The following is a 15,801-nucleotide window of genomic DNA, read 5'->3' as shown; positions in this document are numbered from 1 at the left end:
TTGATGTCTCCATCATATCAGAATCGTCTATAAATATACATCCTTTGCTTGATGTTTCACACATTTAATTTATTATTTTAATGATAACTTCAGGCAACCAATGATAAGTAATACAATTTACATTATTGACTACAATGATTGGCTGCTGTAATAATAGTAATCAGTATCAGATCATGACGTTAATGTACCAACTGTCGATATTGATCAATCGACAGAGGTTAACCTGAGCATTCGCATAAAGTACCTTTCACTTTCCTTGACTTCAATATTGAAGGAATATCCTCAGCAGCAATAGACTGGGGCAACAGACAAAATAAGAACCTGTGAGTAAAGCAGAACCATGAGTCGGTCAATTGCCTGATCACATGCAATTCACAAAAAGTTATCCGATTTCATTTTTGGTAAATTTTTCAGACGATTACTGTCAATGACCTGAACGAGTAAGGCATTGACAATGACACAGACGATAAAGCTAACCTGTATATCATACATAAACAATGAGTAAAGCTATTCATTAGAAGGAAAGTCATTCAATGATATAGCATTTGTTTTGCGAAATATTTGAAATATAGCTTATTTTCTGCCAAGTCCCTAAAATGACAATAAACCTGAACAAAGCACCACTCCTCACGATCCAAATGTAGAGTTTAACAACAAGGCGAAGGTAAAAAATGGGTCTGTAAATACTCAATTCAGTAGGGTTGGGCGATATTTGCTTTTTAACGTCACGATAAATAGTTCAAAAATTATCGCGATATTTCGATAATTTTTCCTTTGTTGTTTTTAGTGTGTTCGCGAACACACTTAAAACAACTGCCGGTTTCCCACCGGTGTTTTCGCGCAGCGAACACACCGAGCACGCATTGCGTGCGAGCATAATGGCGTGGGGTCTAGGGGCCCGCCGTAGGGCCCGGTGAGGTCAAGGGGTGGAACCCCTTGTGGGGGTCCAGGGGCGAAGGCCCCCGGAAAAATTTAGTATTTTTGCGTGTCTGGCGATAAAAAAATTCGCAGTTGAGGATTCAAAATACTAACAACTTTTTGAATTTAAATTGTCACGAAACTGATGAAAATTTTAAAATGACAAGTTAGAGGAGCTATATTATGTGATAAAATGAAAAGAGATTTAATCTGTCTTACAATCTTTAAAAAGTTTAACTTGCAAAACTGTCGATATTATGAAACAAACTACGTTCGGCAAAGCCCCGTTTCTAGACTGCCTAACAATGAACAGCGTGCACTATATAACAACTGAAATATCACGGTAGGCTGGCTACATGTGCTGCGAATTTTCCCAGGTACAGTACCTTGTCAAACAACCTCCCTGTCTAACACCTGTTTGCTAACATTTTTGGCACGTTTCCAAAAAAGTTTTCATGGAGTAAACTATTTTGTCTCACTTCTAGAATTAATTAGATCAGTCATGGATCGGTAAATTTATGCGAAATATTATCTTAGACGTTCAAGAAAAGTAGGTAAACACCCCCGTAAGTAAACCACACCTCAAGTCAACCGACTCCTCCGCATGAACAAAACAATCTATTCCCCTTGAATACACGAGGCACAGTCTATATGTACCATACAGACATAGCACGATATCAATTGGCCCCAATAGCTACAGTATGGCCATCTTTATGAAAGTAAACCTTGTATTCCCGTGTTTTAGGCCCCTTGGCATGATTAACTAAATGCTAAATATTGTTTCTATATCCTTGTAGATAACGTCAACTTCGCAAAAAAAAAAGTAGTAGTGTTTTTGTTGTTACGTGAGATCCGTAACCGACGAAGTGGTTAGGCTATTTACTGTACACATAACTATGGTAGGATATTATTTTTTCCATTTTTTGTGGAAATTCTAGAAAATACTTTCTTCTCCCCACGCTTAAAACCAGATGTGGTCTTATGGTTTATTCATAAATGGGTGTACTAGAGCCTTTTTTACATGACATTAGATGCATTCAGCACGATATGCCAGTTTCGCGTGAATTTTTCGAAAGTATTTTGCACGATCTTTCGTAAAATTTGAAAGGTGTACCAACTTACCTTTCGTACACAATTGGTAATTTCTCTACTGAGTTTGGTTCTCTATACAGTCAATGTTGTAAAGGACGGGTTTTTACGAAGTTCAAAAGTCAGTTAATGAAGTTGATTAACCTATTTCTTTTCAACTTTCTTAACTATGGAATGCTAGAATAACATTTGCAAATAAAACGGAGAAAGAATAATCGCATTTTTTCCACATTTATTTCAAATTTCTTTCACAAGAAATTATCGTCATTTGTTCAATCCTCAAAAAATATCGTCTTGAAAAAAAATTATCGCGATAATAATAATTTTCGATATATCGCCCAACCCTACAATTCAGAAACAATCAAGTTCTGTCCTGTGAGAGTATCTTTCCACTTGGCAAATAGTGATAAAACTTTGCAGGTATTTATGCCTATTTAAAGTGTGAAAGTGGTATCTAGGTACGCATTACTAAGATACGATATTCATTGAAATACTCACATTAGCTTTTCCAATCGCTGTGAATGTTGTGCAAACATCAATATGCCAACAACCTCTGTCTCTGTTAGTTCTCTTCCCTCCTCATATGTATCTATCGATAGCTTCTTTAATGACACAGGACAGGACAATTGTAGCCCTGAACAGAGGATGATGTTACCAGCATCAGCCTTGGAGAAGGATTGTAGAAGCTCCAGATGGAAGATGGGGATCTGAAGGAAGGTAACATACGATCCAATCAACATTGAAATGATTTAGAGCTATATCGATTATTTATACGATTATAACCAACTGTGGCCAGTAACTTTCCTGAAGGTATCACTTATCCATCTTAATACTAGCATAAATCCACTTCTCGCATTATTACGATTAGGCTCAAGTTTGTTTATTGAAATCTCACATTAATGTTAACAGAAACAACATTTTTCTTCACCATTTTTAATATGGGTTGATCAAACTTCTTTATCTAACATAGTACACAATGTATAAAAAGACAGTAACACTAAAGTGAATAAATGCATGAAACATAAAATGGGCAAAATGACTGATGTATGAATAATAACCAGGATGAAATATGGACTGTTAGACTAGGAATGTAGTGAGAATATTTCTTCATATGAATTAGTTATGTTAAACGTCCTGTTGTTATTGTGCCAAACCACACACCTTATGAATTATAGATATATTGTCACTACAGAGTGATATGTAATCTTTAAATCATCTTGTGTTATGTGTGCCACTACGGTATGTGTGCGATTAGCTGAAGTACTCCTTTGAAAAACAATTCATAATGATATGTTTATCTTATGTGTACATTATGCATGAAAGTAAGTACACTGTGAAGACCAGTATGGTTACTTGGATTAAAAGTTTAACAGCGTTTGAGTCCGCTCAGGAAAACTTGCGTCCCTGTAGTCCTCCATGAAAAATGCAATGTAAAATACCTCTACAGGAACACATAATACTGAGCTATAATGACCCGTGAAAGCACATTGGCTTGTGCACAACAAGAAGCCATAGATAGTGATAGGTCTATGCCATGCACAAAAAAATCATCAAATGATAAACCTGTAACTACTATACACCAACAAAATGACTTTTAAAGTTCCGAAGCGAGAAATTTTACCGTAGACTAGTTACCATATATGCTTTCCTAGATCACACAATCCATACTACTGCATGGTAAACAACTTCCTTACAAAGCGTGTGTGAAATGTTATAGGCTATGCATATGCTGTGAATGTTGGAAATTCATGTTAAGTAATAGGAGTGCTTAGAGAGAACATGTAAAAGTAAAAACACTGCACGTTAAACTCATTTTATTGAGCCCCTTAAATTTTGTAGAAAATATAAATAGATCTCCATGACACAAGAACACATCCCTAAATGCCTAGAACTACTTGCTCACAACTTTTATGAAGCCCTGTCGTAAGTTTCAACGAACAGTTAACCAATGCAATGTTATTCATAAGTTTTATTTAAAATTGAACAAAGTTTTCCCTTTCCTCAACCACCATTGGCAAGTTGGCCCAACCCCGGCCAGTTCCGACCCATTGCCCCTTACAGTATGTAAATAACTCTTCACACAAAGTCCACTAAAAACTCAAGCTTCAATAGCTACTTTTAAGGATATATGAATGTTGCACAAGAAAAATAAATCAGTGGGGCACATGGTCAAAGACAGTGCGAAAATTTTGCGACAAAGAAAGTACTGCGGTATGAATGTACATATTACTTGAGCAACTCTCAATGCTGAGAGAACAAACGTACTGTGAGGTGAAAATAATTTTTTAGTATCCGAGATGTTAGCTTCCTACAAAATTCCTAACTTGTCTCAACTCACAACTTGTTTTGATCAAAACAATAACTCAAATATTACGTGATATCATAGAAAAAATTCAACCAAAATTTCATACCATGACTGTCAACAGGGCCTAATGTAATGATATTTGAGTGCACACATATGATAGCTTATAACACAAACATTGTCATCTCTACACGGGAAAGTAATGTACATGTTGTTAATTTACATAATATGTGTTCATTGAGCACTACAGACACAAGAATGTTTCCAGACAATGGGTAGGAACTATTAGCCAATCAGATCATGGGAAGTTTGAAAAAGAACCATGACTATTGTTTGCATGTAAATCTCTGTAATGTAAATGTTGTTAGAACAAGGTACGGAGTTATAACTCCGTACCTTGTGGTTGATTGCTATGATTTATTTGCTTTAAGACAAATTCAATTATCAGAATGATTGGAAGAAATTTTGGTTATCCTGAGGTTTGGAAAATAATGTTCATTCAAAAGATATTCATTCAAAAATTTGTTTTGTTATGTTTTGCATATACGTCTAGTTGTGAGTGTGTGTACTTAGGGTTTCCATCCGCGGGACGCAATGTGAAGTGTTTGCGTCCATCTCTGGAACTTTGCGTTCTGGATGCAAAATCCTGCATTCATAACACTGCTGAAGAAAATGAATCAATTTTTTCAAATAATTTGACTGCAAAATGCAAAATGATACTATTGTATCTTCATAAAACGCTTAATAACATAATGGGGATGACATATCTAGTACATAACGGGGATGATGTATTTTGAGATATCTAGTCCATCATAGGGATTTTGATATTAGACTACTGACTTACATCATTGTTAGATGCGTTCTTCAGTAGCTGCAAAGTGCAATTCTGTTGTAAGTTACTATCTTTAGTCCAGATCTGTAACCTCTCTGAACACAGTGACTCAATAATATTGATATTATCAACCTGAAAATAAACACAAAATGAAGCAGTGTAAACTTATCTTTCTGTTTTTACTTTGTTTACTATTCTAATTGTAGTATCATCGGTATTACTATAGCTTAAAGAAAATCCATTGTTATGAAAATAAGTCAAAAACACATCCAGCAAAACGTCCTTTTCATACTACCAGACTTACCACTATGTACAGAAAAGTTCAAAATACTCTCAATAGAAAAGAAACGTCATACAAGGTTTCCTTGAGTATCTTCAGTTGATTAATGATCTGAATTAATTAGTAATCAAAAATGTCCAATGACCAACTCATATTTTAAATATTGTTTCCACAATCTAGAACTACACATTATATTCCCTAAGCTATGTCACGATCTCTGTCGTTGTCTAGTGGTTGTCGGCATTTACACTACTGTACTTCCAACTTGTTCTGCACTAATGGACACGTACACAATAACAAAATGCCCTGGCAACTAAAAACAAAAGAATCATACCTCCCAATCACCAGAATGGAGATTCAGGCTGTAACCGTAGTCTCGCCAGTATACTATGATGACAAGTATGTAAAAATATGTTAAATTTAAAGACATTTTAGGATTTATGAAGGAGAGGAACTAACTTTTTCACATAAATGAAACGGATACCTCTACACTAAAAATGGAACACTTAAGACCTAACTTTGATTTTGGTGTTTTTCATCCAATAAATATGGCTTGACTTAAAACGACACAATTTCAGTGTTTAGACTTAAAGTAATGTTCTTAAACAAATATCCTAAGTATAGATAGGTTAATAACATTGCCATTACAGTAGCTTGTACCAAAGGAATGTGTCGAGCAGGACAAATCATTCAGGCGGTTAACACTTACTGCTCCTGAAATCAATGTAATCCTCCTGACAAAGCAATTTATTTTGTCATATTTTCTACTTTTGCATCATTCTTGCTTTTACCAAAGGCTTACAATCTGCTTTTTGCACTTCTAATGAAAATGTTACAATATATTATCTCTCATATCAACTCCTTGATGACTAGATTTAATCAAATAATCAACCAATACTGACAGAATCGATAGTTACTTTTTATTTTCCTAGATATCATCTCTGCATTGATAGACTCTTGAGAGGGCGAAAGAGGCAGCAGACATTCACTGAACCTTTGAAGTAGAAAGGAAGAAACAAACCAACATGAGAGAAAGATAGCAAAACAGTCTTGTTATGAAGCCAATTCCATATAGGAAATGATTAGGAAGTGCTTCAAAATGATTGGAATCGAAACACCTTACTGCGGACATCATTTTGCTGTTTAATATGAGCAAATGAGCCCATAACTGCAGGAAGGTAATAGTGTAATGTACAGTATGTTTAGGCTCGTCCTTAGGTCGTGCTAGGAGTCCATGAAAGGAATTGGTGTGCAGACAATCAGATAGATTGTAAAATAGACTTCTTTGTGATACAATTCCACGCACAGTATGTTGTCCTCCGTTTTTAAGAGTAGGGGATTATCTCATACTACCACATTACTGATTAAATCCTCCAAAATTTATGAAGAAATTTGTTGGGTTCAATTACATCTTAGCCTCTTTGATGATACTTATCATATCATGTAAGACATTTTCCCAATGATATATGAAAAATATTCTTTCAGTACCTTCCAAATTCACAACTGTCATTGTTTGTTTTTGTTATAATTAATACAGTGATGGCTAGTCATACAAATTCATAAACAACTCATCTTTTTCATGATTGTAACACTAAAATTTCCAATTACAATGTATTTCTTGATGATACATCATTTCTAATACCAGTTTTGTCAGAGCTCTGTGTTTATCTCTATTACTTTGGTAAATCAGTTATTTTAAATGTAACAAGAGAGAATACTTGTAGGTACTGTACATAGTATGATAACAAAAAAATGAGATTCAACTTACGATAGCTCCTTAACAGACTGACAACGAAGCGCAAAACAGAAGATGTTTGTTAACTGCATCTCTGATATTGTACATGGTTCATTTCCCTCCTTCTCAGTCTCTATGTGTATCTTTTCTACTGTCACTAAAGGACAGAGAGAGAGGCCAGATTGGAGTAAAATAGTGTATCCATCACACTCCTTGAAGGCCATGGTCAGGTGAAGGCAAGCTATGGTAATCTTTTAGAGAAATGAACAAGGTTAATGTATTGTAGTTATCCTCTAGTAAAAGAATCATGCTACAGTATGAACGGATGGCAGGTTTTATGTAATTGAGTTAGACCAGTGTTTTAATGAAGTGTTTCGAGAAACTGGACACTATTCTACGTCAACATGTGGACACTCCTAGTAATTATGCTAGGATTTGTTTTATGGACTTCAATTCTGCATTTAATACCATTTGCTGTTCTAAATTACTGGACACTATGAAGGCGTATGTCAGTGACAATGTTATTATACTACTTTATAATTTCCTGTTTGATCACACACAGTTTGTTCACTGTAACATTGTCAACAGTGATACTCTCATTAATAACACTGGTGTTCCACAGGCTTGTTGCTTGTCCCCATTACTTTTTGAAATTTACACTGATTCATTAGTCTCATATTATGACAATGTTTATATCTTGAAGTATGCAGACGATACTGCCATAATTGGGATGTGCACAGATAAAAACCTAGTGTCTAACAAATTATTTCGCAGCCATAGAGTATGCTGTGAATTGGTGCAAGGATAATTATATGCTTATTAATGGTAAGAAAACCAAGGAAATGATTGTTGATTTTCGTACAGTGCAAAGTCATGCTCCATTGTACATTGACAATAATGTGATTGAGGTTGTACTGTATCAGATTTTAAATATCTTGGATTAACCTTCAGCAGCTCGCTTACTTGGAATACCCACGTGAACAATATGGCATCAAAAGCTAAACAGAGATTATTGTATTCGTAGGCTCGTCGGCTTTGGCTTAGATTTTGATAAGCAGATTTGGCTTTTCATACAATGGTGTTGTCCTTCCTTGTGTACTGTGGCCCAGTTTGGTTATCATCCTGTTCTAAAGGATAATTAGACTACTTGAATAAATCCATCAAGTTGTATTCTACCATCACGGATGATTTCACTGATCATATAATATGTCAGTGTGCTTCTTCTATAGTCGAGGTTTCCGATCACCCTCTCTTTGATTTTTACATGAAACCACGTGGATTTTACACGATCCCACGTATGCGGACAGAACGGTTTAGGCGATCATTTTTACCTAGAAGTATTAAGACTTTGAATTGTATGATACATAGATAACTTTTCTTAAACTATTTTTGAGATGCTGTTGTCCATTTTAGTATATTGTCATTTTATAATGAATATCAATAAATTTTACTTTACCTTACTTTAGACCATACATTTACATTGTGAGGTCAAAATGACATTTCAACAGTAGCTTACCATGGCAATGAAACGCTACTGCATAAATCATTTGGCGTTTTACTTTTAGTTTTTTGCAGTAAAGGGGACCTCACAACTATAACTCAAATTATTCGAATATTTTCAAGGTTTGGATTGTCTATGTCATAGTGTGTTCATTTCAGAAAAATAAACCAAGCACTTAAATACATGAGAGGGCAAAGGTCCGAATCCCGGTGGAGGCTGGAAGTTTTGCACTGTTTTTTGTAGGTATAAGAACACACTGATTATAATTATATTGTACAATAACAGTACAAGACCGTGACCACATGACCACAAACCTGAGGAAATATGTCTTGATTGCAGTGAAAGAAAATTACTTCACCTGTGTTGCACTCGCAAATTCCAAAACTTGTAAAGTTGATCTCTGATGTAGTTGACTGTCATCGCCATGCACGTGGACCACTTTAGAGGCCAACTTTGTGATTGCATCAACAACATTCTCATTTTTATAGTCTTGTTCCAGCATGCACATCATAGCAAACTTTTTATGTTTAAGGTTGTTTTGCAGATAATTTACAATTTTACCTGAAGCAGTCTTATTAAGACCACAGGCAAATCTGTAAACATAGTGAAGTTCAAAGGGATCCAAATAACGGAGCAGTTCAGCTACACTCTGGCTCTCTGTTGTAACAGAGGTTGAAGATTCTTGAGATAGATAACCAGCAATGTAGTGGGCAGCATACCACTCACAGAACAATTTGTGGAAGAATCTGACTTCCTTTCTGTAGAGAAATTGATCACCAGTCAGTATTTCTTCCTCACAAAATATTCCAGTATTAAGATACTGCTCATAAAAGTCATCCCCAAGTCGTTTTCTCAGGGAAGTACTATCCCACACAATCAGTTGGTTTCTACCGCTCAATGCCTCAAAAGCAACCTTGTTCAACTCATCATGTTTTAAGTCAAAACATACCTTTTCAATTGGTTTGTTCATCAAATGACTATGTAAGCAAGCTATCACATTACGAAAGAAGCTAGTAACGGATTTGAATGTCTTCAAGTCTTTGTTCTCGTGGCTCATGTGAGCAAACAAAACAAACAACAAACGAACTTGACACAAGTCACCAAGTAGAGGGTTTCGTTGGAGTTTAAGTATTATTTCCCTGGCAGCTTGTTCGTCACCGTGTACAACTGCTTTCTGAATATATTGATCTCGGATGTCCTCGTTGAAACCTGTTAAACGTATTCGATCAGTATGCGGTGCAAATTCTTTCGGTAAGTAGAAAGGCCTGGTAGTCAGAATGACGTCTATATCCTGCAACATTTCTCTCCGAAGGATAAGAGAAATATCAGTCTCTTGATCGTCTTTATCAGGGTATTCGTCAAATCCATCCAAAATAACCAATACACCTGAACAATTCTTTATGATTGATTCCACAATATCCTCACTCAGATCTGAGTCTCTAGGTAATATAAAACGCTGTATTGCTTGGTATATTGACTTCACCCCGCTCAGTTGTCTTAGCCGCAGGTAAATAAGTATAGGTACGTTACTTAAAGGGGATTTTGGAACTCTTTGGCACCAATCGTATGCAAGCTGTAGTGTCAGTGTTGATTTTCCGTATCCAGGTTCACCCTCTATAATTTGCCGACCACAATTCTCAGGTTTCTTTAGTAGTTCATGATGAGACTCTAAAAGTTTCCAAATTTTGTTTCCACGTGCTTGTTGAACTAACCGTTCAATGCCGCTATAAACATATACTTTATCAACACAATACATTCTGTCTCTGATGTAAGGCAATGGTTGTACGGAGTGATAAAGTATCTCATACTTTGCCTTTAATTCCTTGATGAATTGTTCCTCCTCTGTAGGAAACCAGAAAAGTGTGATTAGTACCAATCTTATTTTATATCAGGAACAAATACGATAATGTAAATGGTCAGAAGTTTTTTTTAATTGGAATGTCATTTTTGATAGCTGCTCAACCAAATTTTGCTGTAGAAAATGATGTCTTGATATGTAAATTTAATTGCTTAACTTTAGATTCGTTCTCAAACTAAATGGTTATTTGAACAGCTGCTTTAAGTGCAAAGAGACAATCAATTCCAACATTTGGCAAAGATGTGTAAAAACAAAATTCTTGGCCCAGACCATTTGAGAGTCATCATTGGGTCATAACTGTTATCTGAAGTGGGACGCATTCTGATGTAATCAGAATGTTCATATCTTATTTTCATAAACCATAAATACTGAAATACAAAAGGAACTGTGAAATTATTGTGTCATTAATCAATCACCATTTGGTAAAGTTATCATAACATGAATTTGATATGACAGCAATAAAGTCACTGGAATCAGGTACATTATTATACATTATCATTTGTAGAGGATATGTATGTTGAAATTTATTTTAATTTATGCTTGGTATTTAACAGTATCTTAAAGCAATTGAAGGTATTGTTTGCAGCATTCACTGCACTCAGCTTGCAATAACTTGTACATCAGACTTACCAGGTGTGCGGTGAGTCTTAGTCTTGGGCAACATCTAAACAAGAGAGAGGTAATGATACTTTCAAACATATTATTAATAAAATTATTAATATGAAGTCACTATTTGCAAATAATTTGACTAATTAACATTTTCTATTAAATAGGATACAAGATAACATAATATGTTTGATGTTGCTAAGTAACCATAGGTTGTACCTTATTCTTATATAAATGTACTCAGAGTCTACATGGCAGTCAAGCTTGCCTAAAGAAAAACTGTCCTCTCCAAATTCACTCAAGCCTTAATAATTTGTTACTTGATAGCATAAACTAACCCAAATACTGTCATTAGGATTCATCCTTGAGTTGACCAGTCACCTGTATGATTGCAAACACGAGTGCTCTAATGGCCAGTACTACTTTCCTGTGTGTGAAGACAAGTTTGGCTTGACCACTGACAAAATACACTGTGTTTCTTTAATCATGAATTTGTGCAGAGGAGAGTTCAGTATGGCTAGCATTACCAACTCAGGTAAATATTTAATCTTCCCTGTTTTTGGCTAAGAACAGGGGGGATGGGTGGTATTTGCTGCAGGGAAGATCGTAATGTACATGTTATTCTCAACACAAAACTGGTAGGGAAAGGATTTCCTGACAGTTGCATGTATTACTTATATCTATTACAACATGAATCTATCCATTGGAAGGAATGTTATTTCAAATGAGTATAATGTTAACTTGTTGTTGCAACATATTATGTGTGTCGATTAATTCAGTTGTTCACTTCCGGCATCAAAAATGCTCAGTAAATAGAGGTAGTGCAAGTTAATATAGTATATTGTGTTTAATCATGTGCAGTCTCTGAGTTTCCCACGTGTTTGGTGATCATCAGACAAGTGACACGTTTGTAACCATTTCTATATGGTATGTACCGTGACTGATTAAAGTAATAGATTACGAAATCTCAGCGCGTGTTTCTTTACTAAAGTTTATCTATGTGTTATATTCTTTGCATGTTACAACAAGATTAAAGGCTCGTCCTTACTACTGTAACATACTACCATCCAAGCCGCGTTTGTTTCCATACCACCACCAGTCCTCAGTAGGGAATATTTAAGTGCCCCGGAATCTTAGACTGAATTAGCGTTACAGTATGTTTAACAGCTTTATTTTGTTTCCCTTGATCTTATTTATATTTTCAGATATAACGGTCTTACCTCTTCGTCTTCCACAATTTTCCTCCGCCTCTTTCGGAAGTTTAACACTGCAGGAATAATTTATGTAAGGTTAATTAACCAGAATGCAAAGATGCATTGTGGTTTCGATGATGTAACATTAGCAGTTTTCTTCATGAATCTGACATCATGTACAGTGAGGGTGTACAACACACTTGAACTTAGTAATACAGTGAAAAGCAGTGTGATGTGGAAAAAAAAAAAGTCACAATGACAGAGGCTGTCCTGACATTTAACATGTAATGATTACCATTCACCTCAACAACAGGCATCTTGTACTAAATGTGATAGATACATCAAGATACTAAATATGACATCTGTCCTTGTTGAAATATTGTGTAAAACATGGGTCTCACAATTTGACACCTGGTGAGCTCAAACGACCACTGACCTCCGCCCAAAGTTGTACAATTACATACCAAATATGCGATCTGTCCAAGCTTCCCTCATGATATTATGTTAGGAAGGTGTGTTAGTGTAGAGAGACAGGTAAGAGGGGAGTGAAGTAAATGTTTGACATTTGTTGTCTTCGTATGACCTTAGACCTCCACCAAAAACAATAATAGGCTTCTTAACTTGTCCAAGATTCCCTTCTTGCAAGATCATGTTTACAAAGCTTCCACGATTAGACCTGTTTTCCCCAAGTGAACCTTGAGCTCCACCAAAATCAATGGGCTTCTTTCACTCCATGCTATACACCTTCATACCAAGTATGCGATATGCCCAAGCTGCTAATATCGTGTTTACAAGGTTTTCATAACTTGACCTCTGATGACCCCAAATGACCTTACACTGCCCCGAAAAAAATGAGCTTCTTTTAATCAATAAGGTACTTCTACACATTAAATATGAGGTCTGTTCATGCTTTCCTTCTTGACATATCTTGTTTACAAGGTTTTCACAATTTGACCCCTAGTGACCCCAAATGACCTTTCACCTCCACCATAAACAATAGGCTTCTTTGACTTAATTGGGTACTTCTACACATCAGATATGAGGTATGCCCATGCTTCCCATCTTGAGATATCATGTTTACAAGGTTTTTCACAATTTGATCCTTGGTGACCTCAAATGACTTTTGACCCCCACCAAAAACAATAGGATTCTTGTACTCAATGTGAATTTAAGCTCACCAAATATGAAGTTGGTCCGACCTTCCTTTCTTGAAATATTGTGTTTACCAGGTTTTTACAATTTGACTCCTCATGACCCCAAATGACCCTTGACCTTCACCAAAAACAATAGGCTTCTTGTACTCAATGTGGTAAGTCTACACATTACATATGATATTGGTCCGAACTACCCTTCTTGAGATATCATGTTTACAAGCTGGGCATTACAAACGTGCACATACACAAAAATGCCATCATCAATGCAACGGTTACTATTATCATCAAAATAAAAAGCAAACAATAGTTGCTATACTTTTCTGTTAGTCAATAAGGATAATATAGATGCAATGAATACAAATAGAATACAAGAAAATAGCTGACAAACTTTGCTATATATATTGCAAAGTAATTGTGCTATGCACCATGGTACAGTACCTTTCATACAGACGACCAAAACCACCAGAATTAGAAGTACTACAATTATAATTGTAACCACAACAACTTTCGATGAACCCAAAGTCCCCTTGTTGTCTGTAAATTGGAAAAACACATGTTAATTAGCAATTTGAAATTAAGCATTTGAAAATATTAAGTGAGGATCTGAAAGGGTTAACATTATCACAAAGACAACAATTATTCAATAAAATAAACTGCACTTTCCAAGTGCACATATTTCAGATACTGTAGATTTAGACTACTGTGTATCAGTATTCATCAGTGTGTGAGAAAAGACTAGCCTTTTGGCGATATAAAGAAGCAGATAAAATAAAGTTGTTCTGATGGAGCTTAAAGTCAGATTGAGAAATCATAAGTCGGATCGAAGAAGAAGTCATTGGAGATGCAAACTAGCCATTCATTTAGAAGCATACTGTAACTTCTATCAGACATAAAATTCACTGAACATACGGACTGTATTCTAACTACACGAGCAGGCTACTGTACTGGATCTCACAATAGCAAAATCATTCACCTCTTAGAACAAGATAAAAGAGAATATTTAGATCAATTCTAATGTAACTTCAGGTATAAAACACTCATTATAAAACACTCTAATGTGATCCCTCTTTCAGGCGCTGATAAAATTTTGAAGTTTGTTGTAAGAGAAATGTCAAAGATTCCTCACTTTTCTGTTGATGTCCTTTCCAGCTCTGTTAGAGATAGAGCAGGATAGTTTTCCTAAGTTCTCCATTGGAGTTTGACTTCTGGTCGTATTCCACGAACTGAACACGTCACGTTTCCTGCTCTTTCGACGTCAAGTACACATACTGTACTGTGTATGGTCACATCCTTCTACAATTATGTACTGCGGGCTTGGATAGGCTATTCAAGAAAAAAGAAGAAATTGTGGGTTTTTTTCCCACAATGACTGGTACATAACTTAAATACGTTGTACAATTTAGTCAATACGAAGTTAACATACAAAGAAGTCCGTACATTAAAGAAAACATATTAGACAGATCATATAAACGTGTACGTTCCATTGTCCATAAATGTTGCATTACAGTCCATTCATATAAAGTAATACCTCTGGGTGTGAAAGGGAGCAGTGCACTTACTCAATGACTACGTACTAGTGTCTACAGTACAGTTATACAGTAAAGTAAAACATCTTGGTGTGCAAGGAGTAGTGCAGCACTCAACGAATAGAAGGAAAATTATACAGTTATGTAATACCTCTGGGTGTACAACTGGAGCAGTTCAGTACTCAATGACTACAAGTATCTAAATTTATACAGTAAAATAAGACCTGAGCTGTGTATGAATGGGAGCAGTACAGTACTCAATGATTACTGTAGTGTCTACAGTTATACAGTAAAGTATTACCTCTGGGTGTGTAGGGGAGCAGTACAGAACTCGATGACTACTGTAGTATCAACATTTATACAGTAAAGTATTACCTCTGGGTGTGTAAGAAGTAGTGCAGTACCCAATGACTACTGTAGCGTCTACAGTTATACAGTAAAGTAATACCTCTGGGTGTGCAAGGAGCAGTGCAGTACATATTCAATGATTACTGTATGTACAGTAAATCCAGGAAATATTTACCTCTGGGTGTGTAAGGGGCAGTGCAGTACTGAATGACTACTATGGTGTCTACACCTCTGGGTGTGCAAGGAGCAGTGCAGTACATATTCTTGATTACTGTATGAACAGTAACAGGAAATATTTACCTCTGGGTGTGTAAGGGGCAGTGCAGTACTGAATGACTATTGTGGTGTCTACAGTTATATATACAGTAAAGAAATACCTCTGGGTGTGCAAGGAGAAGTGCAGTACTCAGTGACTACTGTAGTACACCTGTACATTATACAGTAAAGTAATACCTCTGG

General features: G+C 35.8%; 2 protein-coding genes across 11 annotated transcripts in view; one reads left to right on the top strand and one right to left on the bottom strand.

Moving 5' to 3' along the window:
• The window catches only part of LOC139970087 (uncharacterized), an 853,056-nt gene that overhangs the window by 744,502 nt on the left and 92,753 nt on the right, over positions 1-15,801 (top strand). The window lies entirely within an intron of this gene.
• Positions 1-15,801, bottom strand: part of LOC139970027 (NACHT, LRR and PYD domains-containing protein 3-like) — a 28,634-nt gene that overhangs the window by 7,389 nt on the left and 5,444 nt on the right. The window contains exons 2-12 of one of the 3 annotated variants that reach the window (XM_071975570.1): positions 14,595-14,791; positions 13,907-14,002; positions 12,342-12,388; positions 11,146-11,179; positions 9,016-10,499; positions 7,190-7,407; positions 6,339-6,415; positions 5,756-5,808; positions 5,154-5,273; positions 2,506-2,714; positions 245-321 (exon numbers count right to left, since the gene is read on the bottom strand). In XM_071975570.1, the coding sequence (XP_071831671.1) occupies positions 245-321; positions 2,506-2,714; positions 5,154-5,273; positions 5,756-5,808; positions 6,339-6,415; positions 7,190-7,407; positions 9,016-10,499; positions 11,146-11,179; positions 12,342-12,388; positions 13,907-13,913 (2,326 nt within the window). In that variant the 5' untranslated portion in view covers positions 13,914-14,002; positions 14,595-14,791. The remainder of the gene's footprint in view (positions 1-244; positions 322-2,505; positions 2,715-5,153; positions 5,274-5,755; positions 5,809-6,338; positions 6,416-7,189; positions 7,408-9,015; positions 10,500-11,145; positions 11,180-12,341; positions 12,389-13,906; positions 14,003-14,594; positions 14,792-15,801) is intronic. The other 2 variants (XM_071975572.1, XM_071975573.1) reach the window with 2 other exon arrangements.

Source organism: Apostichopus japonicus, chromosome 7, assembly GCF_037975245.1.
Source record: "Apostichopus japonicus isolate 1M-3 chromosome 7, ASM3797524v1, whole genome shotgun sequence".
Taxonomy (NCBI): Eukaryota; Metazoa; Echinodermata; class Holothuroidea; order Aspidochirotida; family Stichopodidae; genus Apostichopus; species Apostichopus japonicus.
The sequence above is the reverse complement of the archived record's forward strand: the minus strand, read 5'-3'. Positions and strand labels throughout refer to the sequence as shown.